The 20,825-nt window shown below is 37.6% G+C and overlaps 1 protein-coding gene across 3 annotated transcripts; it reads right to left on the minus strand.

Annotated features, from left to right (window-relative positions):
- Nucleotides 1-218: 218 nt before the first annotated feature.
- Nucleotides 219-11,251, minus strand: slc39a13 (solute carrier family 39 member 13). Of its 3 annotated transcripts, none has more exons than XM_077626148.1 (10): nucleotides 10,994-11,251; nucleotides 7,660-8,022; nucleotides 5,344-5,451; nucleotides 5,015-5,157; nucleotides 4,050-4,151; nucleotides 2,820-2,909; nucleotides 1,249-1,299; nucleotides 975-1,107; nucleotides 802-901; nucleotides 219-722 (listed from the first exon to the last, which is right to left on the minus strand). In XM_077626148.1, exons 2-10 carry the CDS (start codon nucleotides 7,982-7,984, stop codon nucleotides 647-649), a joined length of 1,128 nt encoding a protein of 375 aa, XP_077482274.1. In that variant the 5' UTR covers nucleotides 7,985-8,022; nucleotides 10,994-11,251; the 3' UTR covers nucleotides 219-646. The 3 variants fall into 3 exon arrangements, with proteins under 3 accessions (XP_077482274.1, XP_077482284.1, XP_077482292.1); XM_077626158.1 differs by lacking the exon at nucleotides 10,994-11,251 and adding an exon at nucleotides 10,805-10,944; XM_077626166.1 differs by lacking the exon at nucleotides 10,994-11,251 and adding an exon at nucleotides 10,786-10,898.
- Between the last annotated feature and the right edge of the window lie 9,574 nt (nucleotides 11,252-20,825).

Raw genomic sequence — 20,825 nt, forward strand, 5'->3', positions numbered from 1 at the left:
GGCCTTATGTTGCCTAAAGTTTTGTAATATTGCAAGAATGACTTAATTCTGATAATATTAGGACTTTGAACTTGTATTATTGCAGCCCTTCTCTCAGAATTTTGCAATATATGAATTCTTGGTAGATAATTCCCTGCAGCAAACCAAAGTATCAATCACAGAGGTTGGATAAACACCCCAAAAACATTTTTTTTTTAAAGATTGAAATTGAGATACAATTGAGATTATGATTTTATTTGTGAAAATAATTGTGGTATGAGATTTTTTTGCCATATATGTATATATGTGTGTGTACAGATACATCTATAAATTATTTAAAACAATTTGGCAAAAGAAATTCAAACAAACGTATCATCTTTGCCTTGAGATTAAGAGGTGGCCTGTGGTCCAAATCCCATTAAAGGCATTCTATCTCAAGATTCAGATTGTCATCGGTTTATAAAGTGCAATTTTTTAAAATCAAATATCTGTTTCAGTATAAAATGACACATAAGAATATCCATAGGTGTGTTTTGGTTAACAAGATAGACTGTAGGTGTTCATGAAGAAGCATCATCAGATCAGAAAGAGAATGTCACCCTTGAGGTCACCCTTGGTCTTGGTATTAGTGTTTTTGTTTTTTTGGTACTCTGGCAGCACTCAGGTTTCAAACAGCTATAGTTGACAGGAAAGCCATAACTGCCATGCCACAGAAAATGAGTAGTGTCTGAAGAAGGGAGTGCCTGTATAAGAAATAACTCATAGTTAGAGACATGAAATACATGTTCTTTTCATTCATGATCAATTTAGTATGTAGCATGCCTCAAACTGGATTCCTCTAGCAGATCAGGAACTATATTCACCAAGGCGATGTAAATAAATCCTCCAGAGGTGAATGAAAGTATCCAGGAAGTTGCATTTTCTACAAATGACAAAGAAATGCCGTAGGTCACAGGATGTTTAAGGCTATGAATTCAGCCAGGAAAAGAGTCTACCTGTGCCATTTGGTGATTGAAAATACAACGCGACGCAAGCCCCCAGCACACCAACCAATGCAGTGGACAGCTGCAGACGTGCAGCACTCCAGCGGTCGAAGCCAGCTCGCAACAAAATGGCATAGTCCCCCACCTGTGGACAGCGATACGTCTCATACAACAGGAGTACCTAAGAATTCAGTGACTTCCCATCACCGTTGGGCGTATTTGATTTCTCTGGTTAAAGCTATGGAAAATGTGATTTATCCAACATAATCAGGTGGATGAACCTCACCTCATGTGGGATTTCATGCAGCAAGATAGCAAATGTCGTAAGAAACCCAACCTGAAAGCAGAATAGTATCAGTCAAATTACTGCTAAATAATCTGTTTTTTTTTTTAATCACCTTGTCATTTAAGCAATGGCCGACATGGGCTGTATGTTTTACATCCCAATTGCTTTCACAAAAACACTGGTGAAATGACTTGAGTGCATGGGTGTATCAAGAGTTTAGAAATCCAGCCAATTTCCTCTCTGGCACATATAAGTATAGTTCCCACTGATAGCCTTATGTCACACCATCTGGAGTCATTGTGTTCCAGTTACAATATGTACTATATGGTCACCTACCTACTCAATAGTGTCAACCCTGGATTCTGCTGACTAGCCCAATTCATAATTTTAGACTTTACCATAGCTATCTCTATGGGACATCATGCCCGGCACTTTGGCAAGACAGTTGATAGGGAACCAAAGTCAAAGGCAATACACTGATCCCTCGTTTTTCGCGGATGCTGTAGACCAGACATGGGGGCGATAATAAAAAAAACACAAAGTAGGATCACCCCTATTATTACTACATACCATACTACATGTTTTTGCGCCTATACGAAAATACAAGTACACAAGTACAATTATCAAGAAGTGTATTTATTAAATATCACAGTTGCAGGCATATGAAAAGTCATGATGTGTTTAAAAAATGTAAATATTTTAAGTACTGTACTCAGTGAAAATAGTTAATCTGCGCTTGATTTAAATAATTTTAAAAAAGCACGTTAATGGAGCTTCAGTCTAAGTCTTCTTTGTCAGATTCGTGAGGCATTTTTCTTGTACAAATATTGCTGTTGTTGTTGTCTTGACACTGTCAAGACAATTGCCAAATTCAGTGGCAGCGACCATGGTAGATGCGACTTTCGGGCAGTGAACAACAACTTAATAAGTATTTTTCTTATATTTTTTTTATCCCTTTTTGTTTGTTCCTTACATATTTTATACAAAATTGGTATATATAGATAATTTTACAAAGGTTTCATTATTTTTTTACTGGGGTCCTTGGAATGAATGAGAGCTATTAATGATTAAAATATTTCTCTACTTGTGAAAAAAATGATGAAAACACTTCTGAAAATAATTATTTCATAAGTAGAGATGTCAGTGTATTTGTTAGTCCTACTTAAATAAATTATGCGTACAAACATCAAACTATGTCAAACAGCCCATAAAACAGAGGGCAACAAAACGTCCCATCCAGGTTTTTTTTCTCTTAATACCTTTAGACAGTCACTGACACAAAAAGCCTCTACGATTCCAATACCGTAACTTGCCCCTTCATATTCCATCATAATGAAATAAACTATTTTCTAAAACAACCTTTAGTAAAAGATAGTATGCTCAAGATGTCAGAAATGGTCAATAAAAACAACCATTTGATTCTTGTTCTGCCATCTTAGTTCATTTCGGGTGTTCGGTTGGCGTCTACATGAATTGTTTGACAATAAATGAATCTGTTTTACGTGGTTTACAAGGCAAAGAAATGCAAGCAACTAAAGTCCATATTTTGTGACATGCAGACAGTTCCTTACCTTTTTGCTAACAAAGAAGCTTCCTGCAACAGCCAGTCCGTGTGTAAAGTTGTCAATGCAGTTAGCCAGTAGGTTCAGGTAACCACAAGTCTAAAATATAGCGCAGTTATTGAGGGCATAGATTAGGATTCGGCAGTACATTTTAGGACAATTATAAACATCTGAATTAAAATAGAAGGACCAGATGCCGACAGTTCGCCATTGATTGTTATGGTGGTAAATTACTGAACAAAATGTAGATGGTATGTTTTTATGACTTTTAGGACAACAGATGCTTTAGTTGTAAAGAAAGAATAAATGCTTGAACTAATTGTCACTTAACATTTAGACTGGTCAAGATTTGGGCATGGAATGAGCAGAAACAACATCTTTAGTTTATGAAAATAATGACCTTTTAAAAAGACCAAAAAATACACAGTTGTTACAAAGTTTTTGTGGGTTTGTCGTTTTAAGACATGTTTGGCTGTAATTAAAGTAAGCTGTTGAAGTGCATCACAACACCTGATTTAATGTGCTGCATTCCCATTAGCACCCATCTTTGTATTTACAACAGTATTTACAGCCGAATATATGTATCTTAGCTTTCGGGAAGTCAACACCATTCAAGATATAGCCAAAACATACTCATGTCATGCAGAATGTGAAAATTTTCATTTTAGCTGAGTAATGATTATTTGTAACTTAATTTATTTTCCTTTTTCAGTACGTTTTCAACAAAATATACATCTGACTACCTGGATAACACCATTCAGTACAATGCCAAATTCAGCATTTATTATGAAACCTTTCAGTATTATTTCGTAACAGGCTGATTAATAATTGCAGACTTATTGGTGCCTGTGTTGCCTGTTGTTTGTGAGTTAGCCCATAGAGGTTATGCATAAACTGCCTTCAATGTAAAAACTGTTACTTTATCTAAAATCTGCCAATAGAACAAGTAAAACTTGTCTGAAAATAAGATATGAGATATATCTTTTACTAGAAACTAAACACATATTTTAGACTTTTTTTGCAAAACTGTAGTGTGCAGTGGCACACGTGCTTTTTTTCTCAAAACATTAACACATCTGACCATCTTTAAAGTTCCATTGTACGTTATATATATTAACTGTCACATAATGCATCATTTGTTTAGCAATTGTATATATAAAACACAGCCTTAAGCTATATAGTAGACAATTGTTTTAAATTTGTTCATTATTGCAAATCTGTCATTTTCCACTTAAATACCTTGACGTTTTCAGATGTTTTGTGCAGACTTTTATGCTTTGGGGCTTTCTGACACCCATTTCCATTGAACACACGAGTCTTTTCATTGCAAACTGACCTTGTCTGTACAGAGGGAAGGAAAGCAAAATGTTTATATTAGGGATGTCCCTGATCCAAACACGTGATCAGAAATCAAGTCATTTTAAGAAGATCGGAATTGGGTACATAAAACGTATTCATTTGCATATTTAAGTATTAACTAATTAGCTGACATTGTCAATGACAGATGCCCAATCCAATTTGACTGGGGCACTGGTAGCGATCCAAGTCTAATTGAATTGGACGTCTCTCGCCATCAATGGCAGTGAGACATGGTCCCTCTCTATGGCAGTTACTGAGGTAAGCTAACAATTGACAGAATGATCGATAACTATAATGCTAAATATATAGAACACTGTTGAAACAAACCTTACAGAAAAAGAGATGTCCATGTATTTAAAAAATATGAAATCTCAATGTACAGTTTTATTTCCCATTTTACCTATATACCAGTTTTATGGGAATCCTAAAACAATTAAATTATTCAATTCAATTTCAAACATGATCCCAGACATCAACTATCAGCACCAATTGGGAATATTCACCATTGTTGAGAGTTGCATTTATGAAGAGAAAGGATATCAATGTGTCAAAAGAGTTGGTTAAAGCATAGTGAATGGTGAAACGTGGTTCGTTGAATAAGGTGCACACTCCGAACTATGTAGCACGAAGAGAAGTCTGAATGACACGAATCAAACAAAACTCAAATGATTTAATTGTGAACTGTAATAATTGTTTTGAAGAATGCATTCATTGTTATGGTTATTTGCAGTAATTGAAAACGTATACTATTGGTAATATTGAATGTGCACTTGTCATATTGAGTCTTAACGACCCAGAAAGAATATGTTGCACTTAATGCACTGAGGGTGAGCTGCATAACTTACAGTAGAGTAAGATTTCAGGTCTGGTTGTGATGGGGAATCTTTTTCTCCCTTTTGGTCAGAGAACAACTTCTCTAAAAAAAGGAACGCCAGTAAGCCAGTGATTACCCACAAGCCTTGTGCCATGTAGTGTTTTTCTTTGCTGGCTGCAGAAGAGGAGAAAAACATATTTACTTTTAATAATTGAGTAGTTAAAAGTTTACACTACGCATGAGAGGCAGTGAAACACAACAGTAAACATTCAATGAGCTGTGATCGTATGTTGAGACACTGAAATTGACTTATGTATTTGGGGGAGAAGTCATAGTGTTAGTGGAATCCAGGTGACCTACCTGAAGAATCAGAGAGCGCCCATGCTTCAGGGAGGAGATGAAGGAATACATCACCAAGAAGACCACCAATAGCGAAGCTTAACAGTCTTTTTAGCTTCTGCCCTCCAGCTATGGATATAAAAAAAGTGTGGAATCAATTATACTGCGACTTCATTGTTTTCTCTTTACAAATTAGGAGTGTGGGAAGAATTATACAGTGACTTGTCATACATTTCATTAAAAAATTAACGATTGAAATGTGTTGTATTGAAGTTGAGCACCTCAGGTTCAGCATTTATCAAACACAAAATAAGAAATCAAGTCCTTAATCTTGATCTGCACAAGCCTTAGAACAGAACCTCAGGAGGAGCATTTGAGAGTCTCAACACAGCTGACAAGGCAGAAAATAAGAGTGAAAAAATCTTTCGGCATTACAATGACCGAAAGCATATGGTCAAGGCAACAAAGGAATTTGTTGAAAAGAACGACAATAATTCTCGTTTTAATCCTATAGAACATATGTGCAGGAGTTAAAACATCAAATATCCAAGGGACATCTTTTAAAATGTGAAGGATTTAGAAACGGTCTAATAAAAGAAAGAGACATTAATCTTGAAGTGTGCACAAATCTGTCTTACTCCATGATACTTTATGTCTGATCACAGTGCTAACAAGCCCTTCTCTGTCAAGTATCAAGTAGAAATTGACAGATTATTGGTCAGGCCGATTATCGGTCCCGAAATTTGGACATTTAACGTTAATTGATATTGGCCTTTATGAAAAATCTGACTAGCTAATGAAGAAATCATTTTAAAGCTGGATTATTTTGGCTCAGATGCAAGTGTGGTGCCGAGAGCCTAGCCCAGGGGTGGGCAAACCGGTCCTCCAGAGCCGCTGTGGGTGCAGGTTTTTGTTGCAACCGATCCAGCAAAGGCACTTTAACCAATGACATTTCTGCAGAAAACAAGAAGCACCTGACTGCAATCTACTGATTGCACTTGCAGGACACCAGATTGGTGAAAAGGTGGCCTCTTTATGGGTTGGAATGAAAACCTGCACCCACTGTGGCCCTTTGTGGAATAGTTTGCCCACACCTAGCTGAGCCTAACACAAACGAACTGTCACAGCTTCTCGTTAAATCGAGGCTTTAGAGTTGCACACAGATGCTTGCCGCTACTATGCTTTAATTCTGCGCGCTTTGTTGGTAATGAGATGCGTCTTACCTGCCCTCCCTCCGAACTCTATTTTCTACAATTTTTAACCTGGCAACCAATACAGGGAGTACCCTGCATATTCCCATAGTTAGCTGTAAAAGGCTCCGTCACCTCTACGGCCCCAATGAGGAAAAATGGCAGAGGAGAAGAAAATATCAGATATAGTCAAAACATTAACAAAGTGGCATAATAAGCGGTACGGAAAACGAATGAACGAATGAATGGACTTTTTGTTTCCTATCTGTGAAACTAGCCTAGTTGATTTCCACCATTTGATCAATTAAACATCTCACCAAAATCCAAATAAAGATTTCTATCTTAGAAGCGGTTCACAAAATGCGATGAGAGAGATGAGATCTTAAAATGGGTCGGATTATTAAAGTACAGTAGACTCAAGTGACATAATTGTAGAGTACAGTGCATGCATAACCACACCGAGTGTTTTTTACAGTAGACAGGAAAATGCCATCTGCTCAATATCAGATGATATTTTAGTGCCAATGTTCAAGGTTTCCAATGGTGAGCCAATGTCAATAGTTAAAAAAATAAATGCTCGGGAAAAAATAGGAAATACATTTTCCACAAGGACGAAAATAGTGGTAGACTAGACAATGCAAATGATCATTATGAAAAGTTACAAAGACATTTATAAACAAAGGAAAAACTGCAGAGACTTTTGGTGGAGTCAAAAATCCTCAAGAATATATCTGGACGTTTGAAGTCACTTATAAGTGTCCAGCCATGTCACTGTTAAAATGTCCTTAGAGTATTGTACACAAGAATGCAACTGGTTTTCTAACCATCCATGTATTGGTTTTGTTTTAAAATGTGAATCCTAAATAAGTATACAATCCAATAGGCATAATTCTACCTCCACGTGGATTTAAAAACATGTATATTTATATATGGCTCTGTTTTAACATTTTGAATGGGGATTCATTTATTCCCAGAAAAATGAAGTGTCCTGTCACTGGAGAGCTATTTTTTGAAGAGTCTTATGTGCTATTTAATGTTCCACAAGGGCTACCTGATGCCTGTGGGCACCACATTGCTGACCCCTCCATTAGAAACATCTTGTGAACTAGTACATGAAAATAAAAGTAAATGAGGTGACAGATCCTACCTTCAGTTTTAAGGGCTGCTCCAGCTTCAATTGGAATGACAAGCAGCGGCAAAATTCCACTGAGACCTATAACAACTGAGCCCGCGAGGGACAAGAGCCAGACATGAACCTGCTCACTAGCAAGAAAGTCTGCTACTGCCTGGAGGCCTTGAAGGTCATCGGTGAGGTTAGGGCCTGATCTTGCAGCCGTGTCTGTAGCATGAGCCATGGCTGCTTGGGTCATCTTCTGGGCTGATGCCACCTCAGAGGTCAGCATCAGAAGGGTGACTACGATAAACAGAGCCAATACAGCCCAGAGGGGCCTCTGACAGTCTTTAGCTTTCATCCGTCCCGTGGGCCGAAGAACACATGCAACCGGTAATCCTGTAATAAGAGGAATATATTTAGGTCTGCACAATGTACTCAAAATACATAAATTCACAAAAACAGCTTTAACACACTATATACAGTATGGAAAATGCATATTGTATTCCACAGAGGAAATTGAAACATTGCAAGTAACTCTACGATTCTCATTTCTCAAAGATGCATGGCATTACAAAAAGAAATACAGAAATCCAAGCCAAAATCACAGAAACCTGCATATGCCAGTGATGTGGACTGTGAGCAGCAATCAGGTAACAACATACTAAAAAGGGACAGGGAAGGAGCCATTGACTGGAAAGAGCAAAAGCTGACTTTTCATGCCTCATAATATCGCGTAACAAACTAATTGTTTTAATAGACAGGTAGTTGTGTAGTTGGGCATATACATTTATATACATATACATACATATACATCTACTCGCAAGAAATGTCCCGAATACGGGATGAAATAAAGTTCTAACCTAAGCTAACCTAACCTAATTATGAACTAATAACGCAAACTCTTTTAGAGCCTTAATTGCTAAAATACCATAAAGAGGAGTGGCTGTTACACTATGCAGAAACTCCAGCAGGACTGCTGCTGGTGACGTATAGACTGCACGACAGAAAGTTTTTACGTCATTACAAATTGGGTAGTTCCACCCAACAAAAATGAAGGACAGCAGGCTATCATACTTATTTCAAAACAGCCTGACAACCTCTGCTTATCTTGGGTTATTTCCAACAAAATATCATCAGCAGTTATAGACAATGGCTCTATTGTCTTTTATTTGTTGTTGTGCGGCCTTTGCGACTGTACTGTCTAACTTATAACTATGCCTTTTCTTGCTACTGTCACAATGAAATTTCCCGAATACGGGATGAATAAAGTTATCCAATCCAATCCAATCCAGTAAGTAAGGATGTATCTGAGTAATAAAGGGACTTTATGGATAACGTGGGTACAGTCAAGGCCAGAGCAACGCAATATATAGACATGCTGCAGCAAATGCACAGCCGAATGGTACAGGGCAGCATTTCCACAGTGCCCGTTGGAAAGAAATAAGTTTCTGTTCACTCACACGTGGATAAACAGTTATAATGTCCTTGTTCTAATTTGTCATGTCCCTATCATTGAGGTAAGGTCTGCAGCCATACGAGAACCAGAGAAAATGAATAAATGAACAATCTGCAGCCTGTCGGTCTGATACCCATATTTTTAGACCTGTAAAAATAATACAAAAAATAATGTAACCAGTAAAGGGCAAAACATATTTTACCTATTATAGTGAGCCTTGTGATACCGCTTCAAGAAATGCTCTTTTTACAAATATGACACAATACTCTCTTACTATGATTAGTTTCTAAAGAAAACTAGTCCAAATAGCTACAGAAACATAATAACAAAAAAATGCATAGTGAATTATAAAGACATTTTCATCCTATAATGTCCCCGCCATCCATGGCCCCTGTTGAGAAACTAGTCTGTAAAGCTCATTTTCACTACACATAGGAAAGTCTGACTAAAATGTGGTCATTCACTGGATAGAATGAGTGTCAGTAGGAAAATATACAGTGGCACACATTAGTTTTGTATGTTGTTATAGAAGTTGGAAGTAAACATTGAGCACACTATCTATATACTGTACTAAGTTTAAATGGTGGCCACCTATGGACAATTTGAAGTGTACAATCAACTTGACCACACATTCTTAAAGATTTGTTAGGAAACCACGGTAACCGGGATAAACACAGGCATGGGGAGAATATGCAAACTCAACACAGAATGTGCCATGCTAACCAGTCAGCCACAAAGCCACACTAACAGATATTCATCAAAATAATATAACATATGCAATGCATGTGTTAGTGAAAATTGATTCCTTAACAGGGTTATGGCACACTAATGCACCTCCAGACATCACCATGGGTGCTGCAGGATTTTTTTGTTTCATTTGTCAGAAAATAAGAGATTAATTACAAATTCCTTTGCCACATATCCACCACATGTTACCATATTATATCTTCCTGTGAGTGTATCAGTTTTGTGACTAATCAAAAGGGCCCGGATTTCAAACGGAGAAAATAAATTCATTCATTCATTTTCTTTACAGCTTTATCCTCACAGGGGTCGCATGAGGTGGTGGAGCCTATCCCAGCTGAATCCGGCCCAGAGGCGGGGGACACCGGGGGACACCCTAAATCGGTGGCCAGTCGATCGCAGGGCACAAGCAAACGGACAACCATTACCGCTCAGACTCACACTTGGAGTGTCCAAACCTACCATGCATGTCTTTGGAATGTGGGAGGAAACCATAGTACCCGGGTAAACCCACGCAGACCCAGGGAGAACATGCAAACTCCACACAGGTGGACTGACCTGGATTTGAACCCAGGACCCCACAACTGTGAGGCTGACGTGCTAACCACTCATCCACTGGCCGCCGAGTAAATACATTAGAAGCAAAAAAAAAGTATTGATACTTTTTGTGACGTTTGTCTAGTGTTTTACCATTTAGCCTAAAGTACATAATGCAAGGCAGATCAAAAGCGTGACCTGGCTACATGGAAGTTATCAAACACTGTTGAATACATCAGATATGTAAAAAAAAAGTTTTTTTTCTTGATCAGAAAACTATGTATATCATTTCATTAGGCATTCCCTTAGAAATGCTCGCTTCCTTATAGTTTCACGGAGCCATTACATAACACACTGTATACAGTATTATTTATCGAGTAATACGCATGCACTATAAACTATCACAATAAAACAGACATTACCAATAGGGTATTTGCTCACTTCTAGTTTTCTGTCAGCGTCTAACAAGCCAGGCTCCCCATGCACAGAAAGTTAGCAAGCTAACGCTAGCTCGTATAAAACACAAGTAAAGTCATGAACGTCGACACATTCAATCAGTGCCCAGTACTACCGCAAGCATCACTTGCACTTAGTGCCCGCGACATGAGGCCGATTATATTGTCCCAATACCTTATGAGTGACGCAATCTTTGCACCAGAGTGTCCCTGCCATCCAGGCCAACTTAATCGAATCTGTTTGAGCCCACACTGACGGTCGGCGAAAGCAAGAATGCTCCGGTCGGAGCTGCTTTCGCAGAACGCCGCTTCTCCCCCTTCTTTTGCCTCCAGGAGCCACGTATGAAGATCCGGAGGAGGAAAAGTTGGAGAACGAGAGAGGAAGTGTGAGACGTGGATGATCACGCCCAACTAAACAAAATTCTGGAGAATTCTCTCCAGAACGTAGTTATTAAGCAAGGCGTGTACTGGATTTAGGGATTCTAGGGCGTCGCTTTGCGTTAGGTTATAACAAAACGAGCTACCTCATGCGTAATAACCCCAATTGCCGAGTTACAAAGGTGCCCTGCCTAAAACCTAAAAATAAATAAATACATATTAATATATATATTTAAATAAATAAATAAAATAAACAAATAATTTAATATATATATATATGTATATACACACACATATATATACACACATATATACATTAAATATATATTTAAATAAATAATAATAATGATATATATATATTTAATTATTATTCGTATTATTATTTTTATTTTTTTAAATATATATTTTTATATTTATTTATTTATTTTTAGGTTTTAGGCAGGGCACCTTTGTAACTCGGCAATAAAAATAATAATAATTATATATATATAATTATTATTTTTATTGCCGAGTTACAAAGGTGCCCTGCCTAAAACATAAAAATAAATAAATAAATATAAAAATATATATTTAAATAAATAAATAAAATAATAATAAGAATAATAATTATATATATATAATTATTATTATTATTATATATATGTATATATATACATATATATATATATATTTATATTTATATATATATTCATTCATTTTTAGGTTTTAGGCAGGGCACTTTTGTAACCGGTAATTGGGGTTATTACGCATGAGGTAGCTTGCCAATGAGGTGCCTATTGTATGTGGGAAGGTTTTCAGTCAAGTAAGACAGTGTGAGCGGGATAAGCTACCAAATTAGTAACAGGAAAAAGTAAAGACAGTGGTAAAGAAAGGCAATCTTTTTTATTCCTATCATGCTTGCTGGTATTCATTTGTTGCTCTTTTGCTCATGGAACTCAATTTGGTTCCTTGAATAGCATTTGTTTAATTGTATAAATTTAAGAATTGATTGTGTCATATCACATTCGAACTTTACGGAAACGTATCATTTTGTTTCCTCTTCATATGCTTATGAAAGACTTTCAACTTAAAAGTAAACAGTTATAAATATTCATATTAAATGTTCTCTTTTGACTGACCAAGTGTCTGAGCAATGACCTTTTAATGATAATACGTTGATCATCCAATACAGGGGCAATTTAAAGTGTTCAACCAGCCTACCCTGCATGGTTTTGGAATGTGGGAGGAAACTGTGGTAACCAGAGAATCCACAGGCAAGCCCGGGGGTTCAAACCCTCGACCCCAGAACTGTGAGGCCGAAGCCATAACCACCTTCACCAGTCCCCCTTATCCGTTCTACCAAATACAATATATTTTAAATAAAATGAGGCACAATTTATATTCCAAAAAATATAACACCAACTAGAGAAAGAGTTACTATTTTGCACTGCCTTTTTTTAATACTTAAGCTAATCAAATAATATTGGGCTTTTTGTCTGAACTGTATTTGGATTTTCAGTTTTTCACAGCCTCATACTTGTTTATGGCTTTTGTTTCCTCTCATCTCATCTCATTTTCTGAACCGCTTTATCCTCATTAGGGTCATTGGGGGTGCTGGAGCCTATCCCAGCTGACTCCGGGCCAGAGGCGGGGGACACCCTGAATCGGTGGCCAGCCGATCGCAGGGCACGAGGAGACGGACAACCATGCACACTCACACCCATACTTAGGGGCAATTTAGAGTGTCCAATCAGCCTACCATGCATGTTTTTTTGGGGGAATTTGGGAGGAAACCGGAGTACCCGGAGGAAACCCACGCAGGCCCGGGGAGAACATGTAAACGCTCCACAGGGGGGCCGACCGGGATTTGAACTCAGGACCCCAGAACTGTGAGACTGAAGTGATAACCACTCATTCGCCGGGTCACTATTATAATCGGACACATAATCGGACACAGGCCCTGTCGTCATTATCAACAACACAAAAAGCCCACTTGTCATCACACCCAGAAACTGCGTGTGACGAAATTGGTGGTGCTTCCTAAATAAGTGCTAGTTACGGAGTTATATGTGTATATTCTATAGAACTATTTTATTCAGTACTTTTTAAATGTCAAACATGTGTCATATGAATTAGTGTATGTATATATGTTTAAGTAAAACTTGGACTTTTTTTCTAGAGTCAAAAGTGCATTCTTTGGCAAAGTGAGTGACTGGCTCAGCCGTTTTTGGTGCCCAAATGGCAAAAGAAGTGTTGAGAGTGTTTACTGGCTCATCGGTCATCACTGTTTACTAATGGCAGGAACAGTTGAGGCTGGTGACTGGGCAGCGTACTTACTGCCAACTAATTTGAAAGCCCTCTATTAGTGCTACTATCAATGTCAGACTGGTGATGCCCTGTTAAAACTTCTTCTTCTTCCTAGTCTTGATGTTAGGAGTGACAAGATGATTGGTAATCTTTTATATGGGGGCGCTCAAGAGGCATTTTGGAGTTTGCACTGTCTGCTCCTCGCAGATCTTTTGCCAACAAGGAAAAACACAGCAAAACGTTTGTAATTTGGCATGGCTTGCCCCTATGCGAGTAATAGTGCAGTGCTGACAACTTTGATTGAATTGAATTGAAATGAATGCTTTTGTTGTCATTATACAAATGTAATGAGATTTGAAGCTTCACCACAAAGTGCACAAATAACAACAAACAAACAAATTAATAATTAATAAATAATAACAATGAAAAGTAAATTAATGCTTTCATTCATTCATTTATTTTCTGAACTGCTTTATCATCATTAGGGTCGCGGGGGGTGCTGGAGCCAATCCCAGCTGTCTCCGGGCCAGAGGCGGGGGACATGGAGACGGACAACCACACTCACATTCATTCCTATGGGCAATTTTGAGTGTTCAATCAGCCTACCATGCATGTTTTTGAAATGTGGGAACAAACCGGAATACCTGGAGGAAACCCACGCAGGCCTGGGCAGAACATGCAAACTCCACACTGATGGACTTGACCTGGATTTGAACACAGGACCGCAGAGCTGTGAGTCCGACGCGCTAACCGCTCATCCGCCGGGCCGCCCATGAATAATAAATAAATAATCGATAAATATGTATTAAATAAATAAGTAGTCAACAACATAAAGAAGTAGGGAAGTGCACAAATAACGACAAACAAACAGATAAATAATCAATAGAAAAGTAATAAATAAGTAAGTAGTAAACATAATAGATAAGTAGTAGTCAACATGAATAAGTGGTCACATAAGTATGTAAGTACAAAAGTGACTAAAGTGGTTAGCAGCCTATGGAGTTTTAGTGCAAGTACAAGACTAGTCTTGATTTGGTTTCCTAGGTGCAAAACTCCAGTTGAATATGGTGATGGCTCTTGGGAAGAAACTGTTCTTGAGTCTGTTTGTCTTGGCTGTTATGGTCCTGTAGCACCTGTCAGAGGGCAGCAGGTTGAAGGGGTGGAAGCCTGGATGTGTATTGTCTTTTATGATGCTCTCTGCCCTTTCTAGGCATTCATAGATGGTGGACAGGGTAGGTAGGGGGCAGTTGATGATCTTTTGGGCTGTGTTGATCAACTCCTTTAAATTTTTCTGGGTGTATAATCAGAGGCTATGTCACCATCTATTTTAATTGGTTTCTTGGTTCATTATTCTTCATGTTTGGTTTTATGATTATACCAAACCATTTTGTTTTTCTTCATGACCCTTTGATGGTCTCGAAAATGGTATATTCGCTCTCTGTGTTGCTGAACCTTGTAATCCCGACTTTCGGGGGCATGTTTATATAATGAAACAATATCATGATAATATTGATTATACATGGGTTTAGGGGCCTTCTGTCATAGTCTTCGTCCTGGGCCCGCAGGGGATTTGTTCCGCCACTGGCCTATATACCTCCTACCATTCATAATACATGAAACCAAGGTCCCATCAGGAAGACTTGCGTTGGAAAGGAGGATGCTGTAGTGGATGATTCACTGAACAAAAGGGCTGCAAGTGCGGCGGTGATGGTCGTAACTACTGTCCAAGTGCCTGGATGGAGGAGCTGAGTCATGCTGCATCCACATTACAATGTGTAATGCTTAACTTTATATATATTTAGCTATTACTGCATACATCTTAGGACCATTTTGTTTTGTATTCATTCATTATGTGATGTGATGTTTTTTGCTTATATCATGCTTCAATTAAACCAAAATGGGCAAGACAAAATGTAATATTTTGTCTTTGTATGTAAAAAAAGCTTAACATTGAGATTTTATTATATTTCTGTTTAGAGAGTTGTAATAACCTGTTCATTCACACCACAACAAGCCAAGATAGCACTTTATAATGGAGAAAATATAAACTTAACTAGCCAAGGACATACTAGTTTAAACCATTGTGTGTCTGGCCACTAGGTGGTGTATGCAAAAGCAATGCACTACATAGGCCAAGGGTAGGGAAGCGATGGCTCGGGAGCCATATGTGGCTCTTCTGATGGGTGCATGTGGCTCTTCGCTGACCTGTGAGGTAAAATATGTATTTAAACCGCTAGTGACAGAACCGAGTCCCGAATGCACCAATAGGAGCGTCACTACGGCTCTAACTTCAAGCATCTTTTTTTTCATTAGACTTTTCTGTGTGTTGTAACAGTAACAATGTTGTAACAGTGTTGTCAAAAGAATTCAAAAGTGGTAAAACAACCCCCCCAAAAAATCACATCTCATTTTCACATTTTTACTCTTAAATTCTGAGTATGGCTCTCAAGGAATACAATTTGAAAACCAACCATGAGCATTATTTTTTACTGATACTTGATATAAGCTGCAATTGATTGCGGATTTGTCATCACACACCTAATGTGACAATTTGACTTCATGTGACCCATTTGACAACAATACATTCGGATTGAAAATTAATGAGAGGCTTACTGTATTTCTTTTTTGTTTATTTTCTATTTATTTTTTTGAACAATACCTCATTTGAAAAAAAGATACCAGTGCCTGATCTGGTGTGGTAGATTTGAAGATAAAAACAGCACACACACAAAAAAAATACATGATTAATATCCGCTCTGAGTCATCTTTGTCTGGCTTAAGCAACAGCAAAAGAGGAACTTGGTTGCTTGGAAGGACTGAGGCTGAAAAAGCCTTATATGGTATACATTTCTAAATGAAAATTTCCTATGCTAAGGTTGCAAAAGTAACCATCCAGTAAAATGTATTTAGATTAAAAAAATTAAAAAAGTTTATTAACCAATTGTAAAGATATGTTACATTTTTTTGCTTTTAGCCCATGTGCCGCAAATGATAATTTTGTCCATGTGCCTCATGAACCACACTCTTCTAATAATACCCGTGGCCTTCGTGAGCTTTGGTGTTGTGGAGTCCAGATAAAATGAGGAATCAGGAATAAGAAGTGAGAGCTAGATGTCCTCTAGCACGCATGTTAGGTTACTGTTCCATGTCATTGTGAAACAAATAATGGCCACTGAAACTTTAGCTTAATGTCACTCAGTAAACAATGAATTTAATTTTGCCCTGTACACCTACAGAGGAGAATTGATAAATGGAATCCAGGAAGTAGGATTTATAAATCCATGAATTAAATCAAAGATTTGTTACCATTTATATGCCTATGCAACTCTTTGGATAATTTTAATTGTGATTTCACCATCTTACACTGTATAGAATTGACTTTTTTCGTCTCCTGATTGAATAGTTCTTGAGTTGAAAATACAACAAAAATTATATTTGTGTTTCACCCAAAAACATTTATATGTTCCAATACATACATGCAGAAATAAATTTAAAAATCAAGTGAAATGTCGGAACATTATATTACGTCTTTTGCTTAGTGAAAAAATAATCTTTCTGCATCTTGTGTAGTAAAGAAAAATAAGCAATACTGTACTGTACTGTAAAACCATCGGAGTGCAAACTGACAGCCTGAAAAAGATGTTCTGTAGGAAGTTTGTCACCTTCTTGTTTTTTAATAAGGAACAAGAAGAAATAGGAGAAGAAGCCTTATGGTTCTCAACCTAAATTGGCAGAATTAAGGAAGTTTTTAGTTCCCCTGCTAATTCAGAGATATATAGAAAGCTGCATTTTTCATCCACCTTTGGCAATTTGCTTCTAGTAGTTAACCACGCGACATTTGTGGAAATGTAAATGCTACGCGATGGATGGATGATTTACACAGCAAACTGGTAAGATCAAATCATTTTTGTTTTTTTATGAGAGGCTGTGGGCGTTCCCCAACGAAGACACACTGATCTTTTAGTGTTACTTTGTCTACTTCATTGTCAAACATCACAATGGCGACTTTAACAGTGTTTAACCTTCAGCTTAATCATTTGACCACCAGTCACTATCACATTTTGGGTATTCTTTATAATTGCTTTACACAAGATAATACATTAAGAGTAATATCATTTTATGAATTATATGGGCAATACTTCTGACTCCTACATTTACTTTTGGTGTGAACAGGTCAATATTTACATTGACATGTATAAATGCATCCAAATTAATGTATAGTCATTCATTTTCTGAACCCTTATCCTTACAAGGGTTGTTGGTGTAGCATATCCCAGTTAACTACGGCACCAGGCAGGGATGGGTGGCCATCAATTATTATATAATATCTATTAAATCAAGCAGAAGCTCTTTTAATCCCTTCTACGGTATGATAAGAAATCTGTCTAAGAGTTACAATGTATAACAAAAAACAACGTATTTTTTTAGTGAGTTAAGCTGCATTGTTTTGCATCCAAGTATAGTAAAAGTAACAAAAACATAATTTCCCCCTATAAATGGTAATTTGATATTTTATAGTATAAAACCAAGTTTCGTTTTCCTTTTTTCTTTCTCTCTTTCTCTCTTTCTCTCTTTCTCTCTTTCTCTTGCTCTCTCGCTCTCTCGCTCTCTCTCTCTCTCTCTCTCTCTCTCTCTCTCTCTCTCTCTCTCTCTCTCTCTCTCTGCTCTCTCTCTCTCTCTCTCTGTCTCTCTCTCTCTCTCTCTCTCTCTCTTTCTCTCTTTCTCTCTTTCTCTCTTTCTCTCTTTCTCTCCTTTCTCTCTTTCTCTCTTTCTCTCTTTCTCTCTTTCTCTCTTCTCTCTTTCTCTCTTTCTCTCTTTCTCTCTTTCTCTCTCTCTCTCCTCTCTCTCTCTCTCTCTCTCTCTCTCTCTCTCTCTCTCTCTCTTTCTCTCTTTCTCTCTTTCTTTCTTTCTTTCTTTCTCTCTTTCTCTCTTTCTCTCGTTCTTTCGTTCTTTTGTTCTTTCTTTTTTTTAACCTGCATTCCTATGGTAAAAAGCGTAGATGATTACAAAATATGTGCACTACCACAGGATCTACAAAGTTTGGACATCAACCAGCACCCAGTCTGGCCAAACTGATGTTCTGCAGAGGAGGAGCGCAACACTTCCTGTTGCGCTGTTGCCTGTATCCTGTTTTTCCACAGTCAGTGGTCATGCGTGTCATTCCCCAATGCAAACCTGCGTGGGTACAAACTCGTGATCTTGTGTTGTGAGGCTTCTGAAACTCTAACTCTAACAATCAAAATGTCCGTGCTAAAAACTGTTGATGTCAGCAACATGGGTTTTGCAACATGTCAGTTGACAATTACAAAGTGACAGTTTAGTTTAGTGAGTTACTGCATAAGAGGCCTAAAAGAAGGAATATAGAAAAATAGTGACTTTTAAATATTTGTATGACCTATGGAGTTTTCGATTTGCAGATCAAATGTAGTTTGACAAACAATGTCAGGCACTCATCATTACTACCTAATCACATCTGGCAGCTTTGCGAGCTCCGTCATAGCTTTGTAAATATAGTCTAAATTCTAAATTTGAATGATTTTGGAATCATTTAAATTGGTGTGTGATATTGAATGCATTTTGTGCTCAAATGACTTTGTTCATCTTGAGATCTACAAAAATTGAGAGGTTAATGGAAATGAAAACTAAAGGAAATCCTTCCAAATGTAACCAAATTTGTTATGCGTCACCCTCAGCGGCATTGATCATCTTTTATCTTGATGCTTTCCTATTTTTGCCTTATATACGCTACTATATACCCTCCTTCTGTACTAATTTCTAGTGCATCACTTTTGTTGTTGGAAGCGAAGTCACCACGTAGCTCATTGCCTTGTGCCCTCTGTATTTTGGGCTGGCCCTATGTGTTTTTCATCCCAGGTATTTTTTTTTAATTTTTAGCCAGCCTATGATCACCTGCCAGGCAAATAAACTTTTATCCACAACCCGCCTCTCGCCACAGTCTCGCGCATTTGAGTCCCACTGTGTGTTCCACCGTGACAAAATTATACAACAATTCAATCATTAACTGGTCAAACATTACCATTTTCAGCCATTAATACATATTGTAAACATCACAGGTGGGTTCGAACCTCAGTTGTCTTTTGGAATTTGTTAGAACCGGTCTTCACTTATCTAGGCATGCCAGTCACAGCTATAGACTGCCTTTGTAGACATGCCTGTTTGAGGTGATAATTTGGTGGATAAGAAGCCCACTTTTAATATACCATTTAACAGACAATAAAAGTTTCAATGCAAACTAGAATGTTGGTCTGGAGCAATTTTGGTAAGACGGTAACAGAGGAGCAGAAAAAGAGAATGTTTTGCATACGTGTGGTGTAGACGTGTAATTCATTCTTCTCACAGAATGAAAACGCGTGCGTCCCCCTGAATCAATGTGCAAATCAATTATTTAGTCATTTATCGGAGTGTGGTAGTGGCAGGGCCTATCCCAGCTTACTAATGGTTGGAGTTGGGGTACACCCTGAAATGGTGGTCAGCCAGTTGAAGGGTTTTTATAGACAGACAAACATTCACACACAACACTTCCAACTATGGGGAATTTAGAGTGTTCAATCCGTCTATTATGCTTGTTCTTGGGATGTGGGAGGCAACCAGAGTGATCAGGTTTGGAAGGCAGTGTTCAAGCACCTATTTCACAGTACAGACCTGCAAAAGAAGACTTTACAACATCTGGTTGAGAGGGTGGCTTGGCTCAGAAAACTTTGACCTTGACAAGTTTCTTTTTCCTTGTGTTAAGGTCGAAGTGTGCACTGTGAACATGCTATTTTTAAAAGCTATGTGAAGAAGCCCGCTTATTAGTGGAAAATGATTTGAGTACGTTTATGCAGCATGTTCCATTCTAGTTCCAAGCCGCAATTATGAAAACAGTCTGATTATATCTACACTGTGCTTCTTAATTCATATGATAATATTACTTAAAACTTGCTAAAGAAAACCTGACAATTCACCACAAACTGTAACTTTGTGCATCTTGCAATTATCTGGAAACGTATTGTTTTCATTTATTTGGGCAGAAAACTGAGCACTGCATTACATTTTAGAGAACAAAGTAGTACTTTATGCATAGTCACGGGCTACTGCAACATAGTCAAACAGGTGTTAGTGTGCGATTAAAAAAAAATCCTTTTGTAAACCATAAATACCATTTCAAGTGAAAGACCTCAAGAGGAAATCTTTTACCATCACTTGAATTGAATGCTTTTATTGTCATTATACAAGTATAAAGACATTTAAAGCTTTCACCACATAGTGCACAAAAAACAACAGATCAATAATATATACATAAGAAAAGAATATATAAGTAGTCCAAGTGAAGTCAGCAGAGT

Source organism: Stigmatopora argus, chromosome 2, assembly GCF_051989625.1.
Source record: "Stigmatopora argus isolate UIUO_Sarg chromosome 2, RoL_Sarg_1.0, whole genome shotgun sequence".
NCBI lineage: Eukaryota > Metazoa > Chordata > Actinopteri > Syngnathiformes > Syngnathidae > Stigmatopora > Stigmatopora argus.

Bases quoted from the DNA above. Each gene is read 5' to 3' on its own strand.
- slc39a13 (XM_077626148.1), bottom strand. From the start codon at position 7,984: ATGAAAGCTAAAGACTGTCAGAGGCCCCTCTGGGCTGTATTGGCTCTG. The intron at 4,152-5,014 runs GTAAGTTATGCA...CCCTCTGTACAG, and splicing joins ACCTGAAATCTTACTCTACT to ACAAGGTCAGTTTGCAATGA. The intron at 1,300-2,819 runs GTAAGGAACTGT...TTCTGCTTTCAG, and splicing joins GCTTCTTTGTTAGCAAAAAG to GTTGGGTTTCTTACGACATT.